The 20,373-nt window shown below is 42.9% G+C and overlaps 1 protein-coding gene across 1 annotated transcript in view; it reads left to right on the plus strand.

The window, feature by feature from the left end:
- Positions 1-20,373, plus strand: part of MTL5 (metallothionein-like 5, testis-specific (tesmin)) — a 41,220-nt gene that overhangs the window by 18,719 nt on the left and 2,128 nt on the right. Inside the window, exons 6-8 of the mRNA XM_008569567.1 lie at positions 14,130-14,232; positions 16,832-16,969; positions 18,751-18,926. Of these exons, the coding sequence (XP_008567789.1) occupies positions 14,130-14,232; positions 16,832-16,969; positions 18,751-18,926 (417 nt within the window). The remainder of the gene's footprint in view (positions 1-14,129; positions 14,233-16,831; positions 16,970-18,750; positions 18,927-20,373) is intronic.

Raw genomic sequence — 20,373 nt, forward strand, 5'->3', positions numbered from 1 at the left:
GGGGGGGGGGGGGGGGGGGGGTAGGAAGTAGACAGTGTGGCTGAAGCAGGAGGTGGACCTAACTGCCGTGTGTGACTGCACTCTGGACGTCAGTCTCCTTTTCCACCCTGCCCAGCTTAAGATCCGTTGTCCGTGTTGTCTGCCCTGTGCTTAGCTCTTGCAGTGGGCTGCTCATTTTCTGCCCTATGTCTACCTAGCCTTAAGTTAACATGTTGGAAGGGGAGAATATGTCCCAGTCCTGATGTCTAACAACCCTAACCACAGTCTCCACGTGATTTTTCCATTGCAGAGCTCCTGCTGAAGTCATTGAGAGCTCCATTGATGGGACAGTGATGTGGGGGTGCACACATGGGTAAAAGTCCTGAAGCCTGTGAAACTTGGTTCAAAAAACAAAACTGAAAAAACAAGTAGATTTTTTGTAAAGTAATGCTGAAGTCTAGGGTTGATTGTCTAAACATACTTGAGGTGTCACTGGTTTAATCTGTGAGTGCAAGCCATACACCTCTCTGAACATTGGAAACGCCATGAGACAACTGATCAGGAAACTAAAAATGCAGCCCTGGGTGAGGAGGAAGGAGAACGGAGGGACAAAGCCCGGACTGTGTGACGCTGTCAAGCCAGAGTGGCCTGCCCAGATGGAGAATCCTGATGCAGTGGAGGATGAGGTGGTAGTGTCTGGAGTGGACAGAGCCACGCAGGTAGTGGGCTCCTGTGGACAGGAGCTGCTGAGCTGCTGGCTGGGTTTGAGGACTGGGCAGGTTAAATATCCATGAAGTCTAGAGCAAGGTGTGGACTGTAACTGGGGACCAAGTGAGGTAACCCCTAAGGACTTGGAAATGGGATGACTCTAAGAAGCATTTAACTTATTGAATTACCTCATAATGGAAGGCCAAAGAAATAGCTTCTTGTCTAGAAGCAGCTTCCCAGCTTAATCGGTGACTGACACACTAAAGAATTTACCATCACAAGGGGGCTTGGTCAGCATTGGGACAAAGGAAAGGAGGCGCAGAGTGTGTCCAGTGCTGTCCCAAGGATGTGGGCGCTGCCTTCTCCAGGGAAGTGCTGTGCACATGGGCAGGAGATGTGGCGCCCTCTCGATGTTCTCGGCGACTGTGCCTGTAAGTCCGTGCTCGCCGTGCCGCCACGTCGCCAGTGATTTAGCTTCCTCACAGCTCCATGCTGAGAATCCAGGGGACTTGGAGAGAGGATGCAAACATTGTGGGCACTGGAAGGGGATATTATTTCCCTCATAAATTAACACATGGCATTCTGATCGTGCATCCTGATTTGGTTGATATCAGTTAATCACTCAGGAACCAGTTATCTCTGGAAATACTTATTAAATGTTTTCTGGTTTTGGAAAGGCTAAGGAATGGGTAAATTCACCCAAACAGAGCCACCCTGTTTGGCCTCTTGGTGGCAGGCCCCGTGCTGCCGTTTCTGCATGCACGCCGCCGTCTTTGTGTCAGGGACCTTTGGCTCTGGGGAGCGAGTGTAGGGAGCGGGCTCACCACTGCTCACCTCCCAGCAAATGGGGCGAAGCCGCCATAAGAGCTTTCCGTTTTCTTTACCCTTTCGCTCCCCACAGCTAAATCGTGTATGCAAGGCAGTGGAATATAATTTTCTTAGGGTCCATTTGTCCTACTTTAATGCAAGTCCCTACTAGATAAAGGTCAAGAGGGATTACTACTAATTGGCCGTCAATAAAGAGAAAAACATTATTGTATTTTTTTAAAATCAAAGCGATGCATACACACAGATAACAATCAAGTACTATAGTCAGGATTATGATGGAAAGTTGTGGTGCCCTGCTGCACTTCCCCCATGTTCTGCTTCCCTCAGAAGCTTCCATGTTTACTGCCTTCTGGGGATTACTGCCCTGCCTCCCCCACACGGAGCTGGGACCACCCTTTCTAGTTCTTCTCTTGGTTACTGACCCTTGAAACTTAAATAATAGGCTTCAACTTGTTGTCGTTTTATTAGCCATGAAAAGTTGGGAATTATTTTTAAGTGATATAATTAATCTGTATGATTAAAATGGTGTGGATGTAAACAATAAAAAGGTAAATATTTTGTGATTATTTTATTGAAAATTTATTGATTATTAAAAATGATTTTAAGATTTTTAAAGTTTGCTTTTACCTTACCATTACATTAGCTTTTCTTAATATTTTTTATATATTTTAAACATCAATTTGCTTTATAATTAGTTTATTAAAGGTTCAACTGTAAAACCCACTTTTATAACAGGACGTTTTTGATACAGGAGGCAACATAAGTGTTAAATTCTAAACCTTTGGACAGTAATTTCGTAGCGTGAGAAGGAGCCTTTTCACTGGGGTGGAGAGAGGTCCCTTCCTCTCAGAAGCTCTCTGAAAAGTGGGAATTGGTTTTATGTTATGGGTGTAGATTTGTTTCAAAAGAGTTTTAATTAGCCCTTTCATATATTGACTTTAAATAAATCCAAACTCAGTTTTTAAATCATCCTCCATTCCCATTCAGTTTTTGTTGAGATATTGGGTGGGATTTTTGGGGAGCTGTTTCTTACCCTAAGATTTCAGTCATAGATTGGGCAGTCTTGGATATTGCTTCTTTTTCAGTGACCTTTTGCCTCTGATCAGCCAGATTAATTATTGCCACCAGAATTCTGTGGAACAGAAGGCTCAACCTGGATGGTCATTTTTTATAGTCTCTTGTTGTCTACTCAATACTTCTGTTTTATTCTTTTATATTTTAAGATGTTAAATAATTCATATTCTATAGCTTATAATTCTAATATTGTAAGTCTCCATCAGATTTTTCTCTCGAATCCTCACGCATTATGGCTTGTTACCTCACGTATTTTTTATTCTTTTATATTTTAAGATGTTAAATAATTCATATTCTATAGCTTATAATTCTAATATTTTAAGTCTCCATCAGATTTTTCTCTCGAATCCTCACGCATTATGGCTTGTTACCTCACGTATTTTGTGGTTTTCTTATTGTGAATTGCAGTCAGGGGAACTTTATGTGTGGGAACTCTTCGAGGCTCAGTGTGAGGATGTGTTCCTTCAGAGAAAGTTTGTTTGTTTCCACCTGGAGCTTGCTGGCACATCCAACTTGGGCAACTTAAAATTTTTGGCTGAAATTTTTTTTTTTTAGGCTGCACAGCATGAATTCAGATTTTAAATCAAAGTGAGCCCCTTCCTTCCCCATCCAACACCCACAAACACAGTTCTTGCCATTTTTCTGCAGGGCATTTTTCCTAGGTCACTCTGTCACTGGGTGCAGCCCCACCACTATTCCAGCTTCATGTGTAGATGTTGGTGCCAACCCCTGCCCTGAGCTGCCCTAGATTTAGGTTAATGTATGCAATGCGCTTGGAGCCTTGCCCGGAAGGTTGCTTGTAGTGTTTGCCACTGAAGTTGTTTAGTCCCTTCTTCCTCTGAGGGGCACTTAAAACCAAAGCCTGCCCTGCTGCTGTCATCGGCAGATGCCCTACAACAACTGCGGGCTTCAGCTTTAGCTTGCTGATCTCAAGTTTTACTTCTTATCCTTAATTTTTTTACCTGCCCAAGTATGCATCTAAAATGGTTTAAATATTTAATGTTTTGAGTGCTTTATAGCAAGCAATTTATCAGTATGGCCAAAGAATTAAGAATGAGTTTAGAATATATGACATCTTAGGTTTTTTCAACCAGCACGAATCTAAAATTCCATGATCAGCGTGCCTATGGGAAGTGAACGTGGCACAGGGCATCACAGGTATTTCCTTGAACAGTATTATCACCCTCTTGACAAGTGAGAGGGCAGGATTACCTGAAAGGTTTTGGAATGTTGCCAGCCTGCCAGCACTGAAGCAGTCTGTGCCTCGAGGACAGCGTTTTAATGGCGATGCTCATTGGGGATTTCACAGTCCCAAAGGGGCCACCAAACCTCCAGTGATGGCACAGTATAGTTTCCCGGGCAACAGTGAGTAGACTAATGAAGGGGGGCAGTGCAGTTACCTAGGACAAGAATACATAGACCATGTATGGTGATGATGGCAAAGTACAAACTCAAAGGAACATGCGTGCTCTGAAAGACCTTCATCTGCATGCATCCATCAACCTGCAGGCAGTCAGACTTTTTGCAATTGAAGATTTGGAACCCTTCAATCTGTGCTGACCACCCCACCAGGTGGGGGAGCCTGAGACCAGAGAGGATGGACACCTTTCCAGCTCTCTTCTTCTTGCACAGCCCCTGATGCTGTTATCAACTTGAGCAGACCAATCTGGGGCTGTTAGCAGAGCGGAGCAATTCTGCATAGAGAGGAAAGTCCACGTAAGTGGTAAGAAGGGACGGGGAGTTTGGTTGGGTGTCAAGGTGTATATTCTGACCCTAGACATGGGTCTTGGCCCAATCAGCATTCTGACCCTGAGAAGTGGGCACATACACAAGTCTATCAGGCTCGTGAAGATAAGGACTGTGTCTTGTTTACTACTGTTATCTCCAGTGTCTAGCACAGGGTCTGGTGTCTAGTGGGCACGCCATACACATGGCTACAGAATTTTAAAATTTTATTGCAGAGTCATTACTTGTCTTTATCATTAGTATCTTTTTGTGCCTTGTTCAAGAATCGGGCTTTATCTCAAGGTTAAGTTAATGTGCTGTTAGAGTTTCTTTTAAATATTTTAAAGGTTTGCTTTTTGCCACTGAGCCTCAATGCACCTGGAATTGATTTTTATGAATAGCATTAGGTAGGGATTCATTTTTATTTTTTTCTAAATGGACAATTAACTGTCTAGCACCATTTATTGCAAAACACTGATGTAGTTCCCAGTGATCTGCAGTGCAATCCCTGTAGCTCTCAAGGTTTGATGTGGGTCTGGTCCCATGTTCTCGATTCTGCTCCATGCTTGGATCCTACTTCTCAGTTGTAATGATTCGTCTGTGTTTCCTTCACCTTTCCATTTAAACAATTATCTTGTCTGGAGGTAAGGACCATGATGTCTTTTTCCTTCTTTATACTCTTTTCCTCTTTTCTTGCCTTAATTGTATTGACTAGGTCCTCCATAGTGGTGAATACAGAGCTGAGACTGGGCACTGTTGGCTTGCTCCTGATTTTAATAGAAGTACTTCTAAAATTCCCTTGCTTTGCCCTAAATAAAATATTTGCTGTAGGTTTTTGAGAGATACACTGTATTTAGCATACATGCTCAGATGCTATAACAAAGACTCTAAACAAAGACCATTTCAGGACTAATATGGCGGCTAGTATTTGTGCTCTGATATCCTCAAGAGGGTGCTTCCATTGTGTGGGCTCAGAAGGCTGCACCAGCTTCTACCCTCATGTCACCTTCCAGCCACTGGGGAAGAGAAAAGAGGAAGGTGAAGGCACACTCCTTACCTTTCAAGGCATAACCAGAAAATGCCATGATTGCTTCCACTCTCACCCCATTGGCCAGGACCTAGTCACATGGCCAGGCCAAGCTATGTAGGAAGCTGGGAAATGTAGTCTTGAGTTGGGCCAACCATATGTTCAACTAAAATTGCTGTCATTGCAGAACAAGGGGAAAGTGGATATTTCAGGAATGACTGGTTTCTCTGCAACATACCACTGCCAGGTTAAGGACGTTTCCTTCTATTCCTAGTTTCCTAAGGGATTTGTTGTTGTTGTTGTTATTATTATTATTGTTGTTGTTGTTATAATAAATGATTGATGAATTTTATCAAATGCTTTTTTCTGCATTTCATTTTGTTGAGATGATCAGATTGTTTTGCTATTAATTTTATAATGTCATCTATTACAACAAACTTCCAATGTTAATCAACCCTTGTATGTCAGGTATTAAGCCCAATTTGATCATGATATACTAACATTATCTTTTGTATGCTCTGCAAGATTTAGCTTTCGAAGGTTTTTGCATCTTTGACCATGAGTGAGATACACCTATAATTTTCCTTTCTCATATTTTATAAGCCCAATTTGATCATGATATACTAACATTATCTTTTGTATGCTCTGCAAGATTTAGCTTTTGAAGGTTTTTGCATCTTTGACCATGAGTGAGATACACCTATAATTTTCCTTTCTCATATTTTCTTTATTTCATTTTGATATCAGTGTCAAGTTGCCTAATAAAATTCATTATCTAGGCTTCCTCATCCCCACCCCACACGCTTCTCTTTTTATGTACCCTCTGGAAAAGTTTGGGTAAGGTAGGATTTATTTGTTTGTTAAAGGTTTGATAAAACTTGCCTGTAAATTATCTGGGCGTTGATGTCTTTGGGGGTTGGCGTGGGGAAGATGATAGCTTACTCATTCACTTTCTTTAGTAGTTTTTTTTTCTTTCAGTTTTATATTTCTTCTTGAGTTAATTTAGATGTTATGTTTTTCTTGAAAATTATTGAATTCTCTAAATTTTCAAATCTGTTTATATATTCCAATTCATATATTCTTATGTTACTTAAAAATTACCTCTATCTATAGGTACTGCCTCTTAAATTTTCTAGTTTTCTCATTTTAATTTCTGCTGTTGTTTATTCGTAACTTTTTCTTGATCAGTCTCATGAGAGGTTTGTCTATTTTGTCAGTCTTTTCAGAGCACCAGCGTTTGGTTTTATTGATTTTTTTGCTTGTATTTCTGATTCCTATTTCATGAAGTATATTAATTTTTATTTTACTCTTTACTGTTTTCTCCCTGCTCTCTTTATTTCACTCTCTCATTTTGCTAGTTTTTTCTGTTAACTGCTTAACTTATTTATTTTGAATCTCTTTTGATTTTTTAGGAAATGCATTTAAAGCTATAAATTACCCCTGTACTGCTTTACTGCATCCTGCAAGAGTTGAAATGATGTACTTTTATTGTCATTCACGTGAAATATTTTTTAATTTTTAATGTAATATTCTCTTGATATCATGAGTTATTTAGTTGTACATTTCAGTTTATTCAGATCTGTATGTATGCATGTATATGTATGTATATATATATATATTCAGAACTACATTTTTATTGTTCATTTTTAAATTTGATACACTGTGGTCAGATAATGTGTAGTCTATATGATATATGTTGTTTGAAATTAATGACGACTTCCTTTATGACCTTATGCTTGATCAATTTTGAAAATATTCTATATTAACTTGAAAAAAATGTATATTTTATATTTGTTGGGTACAGTTATTTATCCATAGCTCGTTTCCTAATTTTGTTGTTCAAATCTGCTAAATACTTGTTAAATTTTGTGTAATTTATCTGATTTTGATAAAAATGTGTTAAGATCTCTCACTCATGATTGTGAATTTGTCTATTTTTTCCTTATAATTCCATTTTGGTTTGTATATTTTGAATTCATAGTATGAAGGGCATACAAACTCATGATTATTATATCTTTTTGGCAAATTCTTCCATCACTGTTAATTACTATACCGCTGTATTCCAATGCTTTTTGCCTTAAATTCTTTTTTTTCCCCTGATATTAGTGTTGCCACACCATGTTTTCTTTTGTTAATATTAGCAGGTTATGTTTTATAACATCCCTTTATTTGCATGCCTTTTGTGTGGTAGTTTTGTTTTGGGCTTTTCTCCTGTAAGCTAAATATAGCTGGGTTTTTAAAAAAGTAAATGTAATAATCCATGTCTTTTAATACTTTTCTTTAATCCATTCCCATTTTTTGTCTGATTATTAATATACATGGTCTTATTTGTGACTTTATTTTTTTGAAGTTTTAAAATTTATTTAAGTTCTCTATCTGTTTTTTTCACTCAACTGGCAGCATTCCGTACATTCTACTCTGCACTTCACTTTTTAAAATTGTGGCAAAATACACATAACAGAAAATGTACTGTTTCAACTCTTTTTAAGTGTACAATTCAGTGGCATTAAGTATATCCACAATGTTGTGCAGCCACCATCACTATTCATTTCCAGAACTTTTTAATCGTTCCAAGGAGAAACTCCGTAGCCATTAAATAATTCTCCGTTATCCCCTCTCCCCAAGCCCTGGTAACCTCTGTTCTGCTTTCTGTATTGGAATTTGCCCATTCTAGGTACCTCACTTACGTGGAATCATAATATTTGTTCTTTGTGTCTGGCATATTTCACTCAGCATAATGTTTTTAAGGTTCATCCACACTGAAGCATGTGTCAGTACTTCATTTTCCAGGCTGAATAATATTTCCTTATATGTATAGACCACATTTTGTTTATCCATTCATCTGTTGGTGGACACTTTGGTTGTCTCCACCTTTTGACTGTTGTGAGTAGCCCTGCTATGAACACTGGGATACAAGTATCTGTTTGAGTCCCTGGTTTAAATACTTTGGGGTGTATACATAGAAGTGGAATTGCTGGATCATATGGCAGCTCTGTGTTTAACCCTCTGAGGAACCACTATGATGTCTCTCACAGTGGCTGTACCACTTTACACCCCACCAGGAACACATGATACCACCTTATTTTGTGTTTTCTGACTACTGCTTTTTCTTTGTTTCCTTTTGCCTGACATATGTTTTGGAAAATTAGTACTAACAGCAAAGTGGCGGAAGGTGAAAGATTAGTTAGATCTCACAAGAGCATAGACAAGAGACATGGGAGACCTGAACTAAGGCAGGATGGCAACAATGAAGAAAAATGCAAAGATTCAGAGACATTCCAAACAAATGCATTGTAGCGTTTTTTTACTCATTTATTAATTCATTCCAAGTCTGTTTGATTGCCCATGATTTCAGGAACAGGGGAGACAGCAATGAGCAAGACACTTATGGTCCTGCCCTCCCAGCACTCACAGTCTAATGGGGGTGGCCCATGTGAATGAAATAGTCACATAAATAAAGGTCAGAGTGGAAATGTGGAAAACGTGATAAAGGAACAGTAAAGGGCTGAGGGGGTGGGACGAGTTGACCATGTTCGGATGAGGTGGATTTAATCAATTGGAGGTATATTGAAAGTGGATGGCTAAGAGCGTTCCAGGCAGGGGAAGCAGCAGGTGCAAAGGGCCCTGTGGCAACAGAGAGAGCAGAGGGCTCTAGGAACAGAAAGGAGACCAGCGCCGCTGATGCAGTACTGATTATGTTTCCAGATGTACAAAACAATCTAAAAGGTCAGGATAAGGGGAAATCACTAGATAAACCAAGATGCCTCATAGGATGGGGTCCTATGCAGCCATTAAAAGGATATGTAAATCTATTTGCATGGAAAACATTCATATTGATAAGTAATAAAAGTAAGTTGTTATATTGATTACTTATTGATAAATAATAAAAGCACACTAAAACTGTAGAATACAGTCTTAGTTCTGTTTGTATGTAATATGTAATCAAACAACATATACTTATTTAAGCATATATAGTTTTATAGAAAAGGTCTGAAATATATTCACCAAGTCATCATCTCTAGGGAGTGGGATTCTGATTGATATTATAATTTGTTTCTTTTTGCTCATTTGTATTTTAAAAATTGTCTACAATAAAAATGATTTGCTTATGTCAAAAATAAAATTAACAAACGACATTTCTGGCCAGAATTGGTAGGCTCGGTAACCCTTTGGATGTGGGGAAAGAGAGCAAGGTAATTGCTAGAACTAACTGCGGGTTAAGTTCCCGGGTGGAGGGGTCACCGTGAAGGGAGAGAGGAACCAGGAGGAAAGAGCTGCTTGAGCAGGGGAGGGGTGCAGGACGAGATCGTGAGTGAAGTTTGGACACATTGACGTGGAGGTAGGCATGTGATCAGAAGCTGGGGGTGTAGTTCTGGAACAGAATAGTGTCCAAAGCTGCTGCGAGTGCAACCCCCGGGAAGAGAGCCTTAGACTTCCAGTAGCAGGTGGGCGATTGCCTTTGTGGGTCTGCGGGAGAGAGAGGAACTGCGGGTGCGGCAGGTCAGGGGCTGCATGGGAGACGAGAAATGATGGCAGCTGGTGGGGACGGTCCACTCTGTATGGTGTTTAGGGGAGAAGACAATGAGGATTTTAGGGTCTGGAGCATGAGAGGGAGAGCAGGTTTGGTGATAACGGGTTTAAAAATCTTTGACATATAGTTAAAAGCAAAGAGAGGAGAGTTAATAAAATCACTCAGCAAAGGTGTGTGGAGCAAGAAAAGAAACATGCCTAGCCTGGACCTGGGGAGTAAGCAGAGGTTCACTGCGGGTAAAGTTCTAGATCATCAGCTTTTCTCCATGCTTTAGAGATATTATTTTACTGTTTTCCATTATTTCTAACAAGAGTCAGCTGTCAGTCTAGGTAATCTATCTTTTCTTTTTTTTTAATTTTCTTTTTGTCCTTGCTTTTTTTTTTTTTTTAATTTATCTTTCTTGGGGTTCAGTAGGTTTCCTAAATCTGCGCATCCACCACTTTCATCAATTCTGGACAACTCACAGTGTCCTCACTCCAAAGAGCCTGTGCCTGGGGTCTCTCTCCTCTCCTTCTGCAGTGCTCACCAGCTGTGGACCCCTGCACCTGCTGACCATTCCTTTTAACCTCTCTTTCATATTTTTAATCTCTTTGTCTTTTTGTGCTGTGTCTGCATCTAATTTTTTACCTTTGAATTTATTTTTTCTCACTCTTTGTTTAGTTATTATTGTATACAAATTGCACACAAAATATAGTTTAAAGGGCTAAATAATTGTACGATGCTAGTGACAAAAAATAGTAGTTCCTTGACAGTTGTTTCTTATATTCTGCTCTCCAGGAACTTTCAACTCTTAATTGAATCTTTCAATATTTGCTTCCATAAAACTAAATAGCAGGCCGGCCTTGCTGCTGCTTGGCTTTTCAGTTTTGGCATCATCTACAGTTTTTGTACCATGGAAGATGTGGATTTTCTCTATTTCCTCTCCCCACTCATGCATTGACCCCCTGCCCTCAGCACACCATGTCCCACACCAGACGTCAGCTCTACTTGGCTAGACAGAATCAAGTACAGGTATTTATATTTAATGACTATGAAAACTCGAGTCCCTGCAGAGCCTTGATCGATCTTCCTCGCCTGCACTCCTTGGCCTGTTCCTTTGGATCGGTACTTGGTGCTTAGGTTTTCGTGCGCAGAGCACCAGTTGCCGGTTGTCTCCCCGCCTGTGGGACTGTCTACTGCGCGTGCGCGGCGCGGGAGGCGTGCAGTCAGGGCCGTGCTGAGCAGCTCCGGGGAGCCCAGTGTCCCGTCTGGGCCTCGCCCTGGGCCAGCATGCCGAGGGCTTCGTTTGCTTCTTCTCAGATCGACTCCCTGGCTCCGGGACCCGTTCCTTCCTCCAGTGATTAACTGCCTCCTTTTGGTGGAGCACATCCTCCAGCAGCTTCCGAGAAAAAGTGCGTGGGGGTCATTTGTTCAGACCTCACATGTCCAAGTGTGTCTTGGATGGTGGTTCGGACTGGGGTAGAACTTCAGGCTGGAAGTAATTGCCCTTCAGACTTCCAGTGGCCTTGCTGTATTTCTTCTCATTTCCTGTGTTGCTGCTGAAATTTTGACAGCATTCTTTTTCTTGATCTTTGTGTGAAACCTGTTTTGTTCTTTCTAGAACCTCATAGGATCTTCTCTGTGTTCACAGTGCTCCAACATTTGATGTGGCATGTCTCTGTCAGGGTCTCTTTCGTCTGTCGTGCTGGCCCTTGGCAAGCCCTTTTACTTTGAAACCCGTGTAACTTCAGCTCTGGGAATGTTCCTGAATTACCTTCTCCCTTAATTCTTGAAGTTCTGTATTTCTGGAACTCTTATTTCATAAATGTTAAGCCTTCTGGTCTGGTCACCTACTTTTTTACTTTTTTCTTTCTCTTACTGTTATTTATTTATTTATTTATTTTTGGTTCCAGTTTTCATAACTTTTTGTTAATTCCTAACATGTCTCCTGAGCTTTGGCTGTCGCTCTGCTCGTATTTGAGAATGAGGGGCAGCTGCCTGGGAGGCTTTTGGTGCGTGGGTCGGGGCCGGCTCACCACGGCTTTGCCATGGGGCCTGAGCTTTGGCTGTCGCTCTGCTCGTATTTGAGAATGAGGGGTAGCTGCCTGGGAGGCTTTTGGTGCGTGGGTCGGGGCCGGCTCACCACGGCTTTGCCATGGGGTGCTATGACTAAGCCATCTTACTGAGAAATCTGAATGTCAGACATTACATCACTAGATACTTTCTCTTGGGCTGCTCAGAGTTCTCAGAGAAGGCTTTTCAAATCTCCTGATAGAATTCTAGAAGCTGAGTAGGAGAAGAAAGCTGAGGTTTTCAACATTTACTTTTTCTCCTTTTATTCATTATAATATCCCAGTTCTCAATTGTTTTATCCCAGAGAATAATTTCTAGTCTTTTGCCGTGGTGGTGGGCAGTCACCAGCTGCTTGCATGGAAAGGAGTCTGGGACTCACGACTTCTGGAATAGAATTTCAACCAAGTCTCCTCTTCTAATCTCACTTGAATCTTTTGTCATTGTCCTCCTTCCCTTCTCCCCATCCTGGTGGCTAGGAATGCCCAGGGGAGACCCTCACACTTACCCTTGCACTCCCAGAGAGCAACGTGTGTGTCTCCACTCTCGCCTTCCGTGGAGTAGGTTTGTTTCTAATTTACACACTGGGGAGCTTGCCTTTCAGGAATCCATGCTTAATATGGGGGCCTCTGGTCTAACTCTCACCTTTTGTAGCCCAGACTTTGTCTCCCATCTCCTGAATGAGCAGCCCCTTGGAAGCCAAGCTCTGGGTCACTGGAGACCGGCAGATGCCCGAGGACAACACTTAGCAGCTGCAGAACTTACCCCTCTGGGCTCATAATTTCTTGTCTTTTTGGAATGAGCAGCCCCTTGGAAGCCAAGCTCTGGGTCACTGGAGACCGGCAGATGCCCCAGGACAACACTTAGCAGCTGCAGAACTTACCCCTCTGGGCTCATAATTTCTTGTCTTTTTGGCCTCTAATGATCTCCTTTACTCTCCTGTTGGCTTGACATGCATTTAAAAATATTATTAAAAATATGAAAGAATTGTGTTTGGGAATTCTGTCACAGGGAGGTCTCTGTAGACATCTAGTCCACGTGTTGCCAGGCCAGAGACCCTCCCTGCATTCATGCAGCATCTGTAGGAAGCACGGCCACCGTCATGATCTTGAGGCTTCCCTCAGCAACTCTGAGACTGGCAGGTTAAGCACCATGGTTTCCCTTTTACAGCTCAAGACGCTGACTGATAACTAACCTATGTCAGGTAACATGGTGGCAGAGCCGATTTGCAAAACCTGGCCTTGAAGCTCTTTTCAGTGATCATACTCTCAGAAGAGAACATGGGTCTCCTCTGGTCACAGGCTGAAGCTGTGGAAAGGCTGATGAGCTTCCCAAAGCCTCCCTGGGGTGCAGGTTGCAGGTAGGATATTAGGAGTCCTTGCCTTGATGCTGAATTTTTACATGTTAGGGAAGGTGTCATCCCCGCGCATACTAAGGAAATGGAAAGCACAGACCTATGAATGCCCCTGTCGTATGGCACAAGAGCAGGTGTCATACAGAGCATGGGAAGCAGTGGCCATGAATACCAACAGTTCTCTGAGGGAAACGCATCAGACAAGGTCCTCAGCCCTGCCGTTCTGCCTTTAGGACCCCAGGAATCCCAGGGCACTGTGGACATGTTCTCAGAGGGGCTAGAATCCAAATCCATGAGCAACCCCACACCACAGCAAAGTGTGATAGCAGCCATCTCATACACCTATATCTTCTGCCATTCACTTCCTTTCCTTCAGGCATGGACATGGAACTGAGCCCAGGCCAGGTCACACCTCCACGTCCCACTACTTTTCACTCACAGTCAAGGCCTGGTCAAGAAGGGAACTTGCCCCCAGTTGGCTGGGTGGGGCAGGGTAGCTGACGGGAAGTGGCTTGTTGTCTACTGTCTGCACCCACCAACTTAGAGTGCTCCTGGGAAGTGGCAGAGGGAATTTGGGGGCTGGAGACAATTGACAGCAGTGAACATTTTGGAGGAAATTGTTTTGCTTTGAAAAACCCTATATTATAAAGCCAGTGGTTTTAACTAGTTTTTCTCTGTGTTAGTCACTGGGGAACTTTGCCCCAGCTGGTGTAGTTTTCATGGGAAAGGAGTTGGAGCCATCTAAACACAAGCGGTCCTGATGCAGCGTGTTGGTGGTGCTCTTCCTGTCCCTCCTCCTGACCTGCTGGCTCGGCTGTTGGCACCTGTCACTTGCTTTGCTCTGCTCTTCACAGGTACTGCGACTGCTTTGCCAGCGGGGACTTCTGCAACAACTGCAACTGTAATAACTGTTGCAACAATCTACGTCATGAGATCGAACGGTTGAGAGCCATTAAGGTAATAAATGTTCATAAAATACATGCATTTTAAAAGCATTTAAAAGTGCTTGAGATGCTCATAAAAAGATCTCCAGAGATTCCTAATTTCAGTATCAGGAAAACCCAGGTATTTGAAGGATACACACTTAATATGCTCTCTTCCTGCAGGGGGGGTGCTGGCCCATGGGAGGGCTGTCATGAGTAGTATACTGAGCACGATCTCTACCCCCACCAGTGTGGGAAGGCGTTACAGGTGCCGCAGAGTCTAGGAAGGTTCTGATTCAAGAACATGCAAGTGTCCACTTTGTCTTGATTTGGGGTTTAGAAATTTTGGGTCATATTATGTAGCAGATAAACTTGAGTTCAAATAGTGTAGTTTAAAAAAGTGCAGACTGTCTACCATCAGAAGAAGACAGGGTGAAAGCCTCAGCCATTGTGTATTTCACATTTTTATACCCCTTAGCTTCCAGGATAAGGGAAGTACCTAGGGTTTCCTCAAGGAGCAAAATGTACCCAGGTGGCCCCAGAGGACACTCAGCTGGGGGATAAATACAGGAGCATGCAGTTTTTATCCCCTTCTTAGGTGCAAAGGATAATCAGGGAGAAGGGAAGGGACAGTTAGGTGTGGGGCTGTCAACCCGCTTCAGGGACGCACTTCCTAGTGCCCTTCAATTTATGGGAAATAACTAGACTTGCAACTATCCTGTGCAAAGAGAACAAAATTATACTGTGCCACGGTTGGTCTACTTATTTTTTTCTAAAATAATTTAATTCCTGTCTTGAGTTATGGATAAATCAGTTGAAAATATCTTATCAATTTTGATATAGCCAGATCCATAGGACAGAAGAAAATTATGATGCATCTATTCTTCAGGACAGTTATATTTTATTTAAGGGTAAGGGTACTATCTACAATTACAATTTTGATATAGCCAGATCCATAGGACAGAAGAAAATTATGAGGCATCTATTCTTCAGGACAGTTATATTTTATTTAAGGGTAAGGGTACTATCTACAATTACAAGTGCCAACATTTTTATATAAAAAGTGTTGGAATTCTCAAGCATTGCTGATAGGAATGTAAATTGGTACCACTTTAGGAAATCATTTGGCATAGCTACTGAAGCCAAACCTTTGTATATACTATGATCCAGCAAATTTCATTCCTAAAAATATAGCCAGGAGAAATGAGTGTAAATGTCCATCCAAAGACTTGTACAAGAATGGTCACAGCAGCTTTATTCATAATAGGCCAAAACTGGAAACAACCCAAATGTCCGTCAGCGGTAGAATGGATAAATCCATTGAGGTATGTCATGTAAAACCATACTACACATGAATGAAAAAGAAAGAACTAAGGGCGACAGTGCGAATGAATCTCACAAACAATATTCTGAGGAAGAAAGCCAGACACAAGTGTGCATGCTGTGTGATTCCATTTACAGGAAGTCCCAGAATAGGCATATATACAGCTGTCAAAGTTGAGGATGCACTGATGGGGAGGAGTCATGGGGAAGCCTCTGGGGATGGACTGTCCTTCATCTTGACCCGAGTGGTGGTTACACAGGTGTGCACATGTGCACAAGTTCATCATGCTATACCTGCAGACGTGTGTGCTCACTGCCCGTCATGCTTCGCTAATAAGTAAAAATGCAGAAATAAGGTCGCCCCACTCCAGACCAGTGCTGTCCAATAGGACTGTGGATGGCAGTGTGCTCATGGTGCTGGTGTTGGATGGCCCAGATCCTGACTGTTAACCTTAGGGCAGGGGAAGCCAGGGGCCTCCACTGTGACTTCTATATTCTTTCAGTTTTTACAAAGTGTGGAATCACTGCGCGTTGAAAGGTATGTATGTATCTGTGTGTATAGCTAGATAGAGGGTAGATTAAAAAGTGGAAACAAGCAGAGCAGGACAGAAAGGCATGCATGCTGTGTAAGGAAGGGGGACCCAATGGTGGTGGCCCTGGGCCCTGAAGACAGCATGGGGACTTCACATCTGGAATCCACCGCTTGTCACCTGCTGTTTCACCTCTGTCTCCTCATCTGTAAGACAGCAATAACAGTGACAGTTTTATTTCCCAAGGTTGCTGAGAGGATTAAATGAGAGAATAATATGATATTTATATTATAAATGATATTTTCTAATAATTATATTAATTAATATTAATTACGTTTATGATGTAAATTGCATTAAAAGATGCCTGGAACATGGTGTGTTCAGTCAAGTTCAGTCAGTGTGAGCTGTTAGTATAGTACCACGATCTCAACTGTCTTAGCAAAATGGGCACAGGAATGCTGGAAGGGAAGCCCACGTGGAAACAATGATTTTCTTTGCCTCTTTACCATTTATTAATTTTCTATAGTAAATATATACGTGACTTTGAAACTCAGAGAAAAAGCAAAACCTGGAGAAACTATGGCTACAGTATGCCTTTATTACAGTGAAAATGAATTAAAATAGAACAAGAAGGGATGTACCTTCTTAACTATGTGAGGAGACTCACTCACTGGGGCTCCTTTTAAAACAATGAAAAAATTCAGATGAGATGCTTTTCATTGAACGTTATTTTTGAATAATAAAATACATCTTGATGGAGTTTCCCATTTCCTATCTTAGGCATGTCTTGATAGAAATCCAGAAGCTTTCCAGCCAAAAATAGGGAAAGGAAAATTGGGAGACGTTAAGCCTCGACACAGCAAAGGGTGTAACTGTAAGAGATCAAGCTGCCTTAAGAACTACTGCGAATGCTTTGAGGTTAGTCATCACTTTCCTGGGGTTAGTTACCAAAAAAAAGCCAGGTAAATATTTGGCCCAAGTAACTTTGTGATTAATAAAACTTTACTGTAATTTAGAAAGAGAAACATAATTAGTTTTCTTTTCTCCAGGGTTCCTCGAAGGGCATTCATATTAATGTGAATTAATTTCTCAAATATCAGCTGAGCTTTGTGAATCAAGTGAATTAAGTGAGGGCTCCTTTTGGAGCATGGCGCACTCCCTGAACCCAGCCCTGAGTGTCCCGCCGCTGTGGTGTTGCCCTCGGTGGCCAGCAGTGTGGTGGCTCCGGAGGTGGGCCAGGCTTCCTCCTCCCCGAGCAGAACCAAGTCGCACCCTGTGGGGCAGGTGGACAGTAGGTCTCTGAGGCTCGGCCCCAGGCGTCCGTTTGCCTGGGTGCTGCGGGCCAGGGCAGCTTCTCAATGGCCTGCAGCCCCATCAGCCTAAGCCCATTGAGAGACACCACGAAACCCTTTTCTTTTTCTCAAAGATTTAATGGCAGTAGAGGGACTCGCTTTCCCCTTTAGTCCTGTCCCTCTTTGCCTCCCTCGTTTATTTCTAGTTTTCTTTGTGTTGAAGGGAAGGAAGAAGGAGAAGGGAGGGAGTCCGGGGCCTAGCCGGACGCTGCTGAGACTTGCCTTCAAAGGCTGCCCCCATTTGCCTGTGAATGTTATCTTTATAAGGTTGTCACAGAAGGTCAGGCTTAAGGAAGGTCTCCAGGATTCTGGAGACACACTTTGAAAGATCTGAGTAAGCAGACCTAGCAATCCTCCCACTAGGATTTTGAAAGTATAGTCAAAAATAGTGCAGAGATAGAGAATTCAAAAAGCAAGTGGGGTCACCCCAGTGGAACTACTTCCCAATGGCCTCAGAGCATCTCCTCTCCGCTCTGCAAAGCGCCCTCACCTGCTGCCAGGATCAGTAACTCGGCACACTTCCCACAGGCGAGAAAAGAGAGGACCCTGTCCTTTGGTCTCTGGCGTTAGCATAGACTAGAGATCCTGAGAAACCCCCTGCTTCAAAACACCCAGAGGTGCAGATAAAGCACAACAGATACCCTTTGAGATGCATCTCTGAGCCGGGGAACAGAGGGAAATCCCCAGGGGCTGAAGCAAAGAGGAAGCTCAAGGCCATAGTGGTTGGCAGTGCCAGCTGCTGGGCCCCCAAAGGGCCTGCATGGGCAAGGAGTCAGCCAAGCAGGCTTGCTGCAGCCAAAACGCCCTGGCCCCCGGCATCGCACTGCCGGGAAAGACCAGCAACAAATCCACCAGGAGGACACAGGAAGGTCTCCCTGAGAACTCCCACCCGCAGGCCTGCCCTCGGGTGGGTTTCAGATTCTCCCTCTTGGCCCATTCCCTGCGGTGATACAGCCAGTGCAACACCTGCAGCAGGCTTTGTTCAAAACAAGAGTCAGACGACGTGGTTTGCTAGTTCCCCAGTGGAGGAGGGAGAGCAGCCCCCTCGCTGTTTGCGGGGACCCAGCCCACACTCCCCTCCCCTATCAGCAGCACCCTGTGTCCCCACAGCACCAGACACAGAACGCACCTTGCTCTCTTCGTGTCACCACCCCTCACTCCTATCTTCTGCTATTTTTTTTGGTATGAAAATTGCAGATCACACACACGCGCGCATGCACACACACGCACGTGCGCGCATACGTGGGCAAATATAATCAGAGAATTATTTAAGGCCCAAATAGAATTTGTCAGTTCTTGAGGACTCTTAGGGCAACCTAATTTTATTGGAGCATTTTATATTACCAGGCCAAAATTATGTGTTCTTCTATTTGCAAATGCATTGGTTGCAAAAATTATGAAGAAAGCCCAGAACGAAAAACACTAATGAGCATGCCAAACTATATGGAAATTGGAGATTTTGAAGGCAGCCATCGATTGTCACCAACTAAATTTTCAGGACTATCAAGATTCAGAAGAGATAGGTAAGTACTCTGAACTACCCCTCCTAATAGGGGAATAGAGGTTAATTTGAGAGGAGAGTTAATTACACACTGGAAAGAAAGGTATGCGTCTACAGGGGTGGGTGGGAGGGATGGGGAAGAGGGAAGCAATCTTCCCTTACTTGAACTAATCCTAGACCACCCACTGGGTTTCCTCGGGGGACCCTGCCACGGACACCTGCTGTGTCCTCTTTGTCCTCTTAGCTTGGCCTTTCTGTCCTCACTGTCTGAGTTACTCCTGGTTAGTACAAGACAAAAGGGCCCCGCCAGGACCATTCATAGGCCAGCAGTGTTGTGGTGCTGCCTTTGAGTTAATCCAGAGTCATGACCTCACGCAGCCAGCAGGAATGGTCTTCAAATGCCCAAACCATTCTGTATCATGGGAAGTCTCAGCAAAGAGATGCTCTTGATAAATACTGTATTCTTCACTAAAGTGATTATGGATCCCAGGTTAGTTGGATATTTTACCATTTAATGATTTTGAAGCTGTATTATAATCCTAGCAGGTCTCAAAGGTTGAGTAATAATTTTACTATATATTAGACTCGATTCATTCATTTAAAAGAATTTCCGAGTTCAGTGTAATGGATCATATCATGATAAAATACCAGATGTCATTAATTAAAAAGTATCATTTTGCAAAGCCAGATTCATGCTTATTTGGTTGGAGAGATACCAGGAATGCTCATTGTGACCTGCAGAGGTCTTTATCGTAAAAATTTACCAGAAACCTGGCTGCATCTTCTGTGAAATGATGTGTGAAAATGTCACCTGACATTGGGATGTTGTGTGTTGCGTGGAATGTGACGGAGGTTCCATACTTTGGGGTCTGGTCTTGGTGTTACAATTCTTGACCCAAGGACAGCCCTGTCCTTTGGTCTTCAACAAAAGTCATTGTGCTGCTTTACAGAGAGACATTAACCAATCCAACATTTAGCTCTGTTTTCATAATCCCATTATTTTTAATCTTTTGTAAGTTTTCCTTAATTTTCAATTTGAACACCACGTGGGTAGCTGCCTGGTTGAGCCAAAGCTGCCCCTTGTGCTGGGTGGGGAAGATGCTGGTCCTGTATGATGCAGTACAACTTGTCCTTCAGAACCTCTTTCAAGGCTCCAAGTGGTGCTCAGGGCCCATCCTGACATGGGTGGTGAGTCCTCAGCACCATGGGCATTTTGCAGCTCCGAGTGCACCCGTTGGGAGGAGGGCAGCCCCCAGCATGGTATCACTGCCAGCTTCCCTGACATCACACACACATCTCAGACCAAGGCTGCATGTCCTGGCCACGGCACCTTGTCTTATCCAGTGTTCCCATATCATCAGCCCTGCCCAGCCTGTGGCTTTGACACTGCTGTCCAGGGTCTGCTGGGTGTGGCAATAGATCTAATTTTTTTTTTTTTTTTTTTTTTTTTTTTTTTTTTTTTTTTTTTT

The sequence above is a fragment of the Galeopterus variegatus genome, unplaced genomic scaffold, assembly GCF_000696425.1.
Source record: "Galeopterus variegatus unplaced genomic scaffold, G_variegatus-3.0.2 Scaffold512, whole genome shotgun sequence".
Classification (NCBI taxonomy): domain Eukaryota; kingdom Metazoa; phylum Chordata; class Mammalia; order Dermoptera; family Cynocephalidae; genus Galeopterus; species Galeopterus variegatus.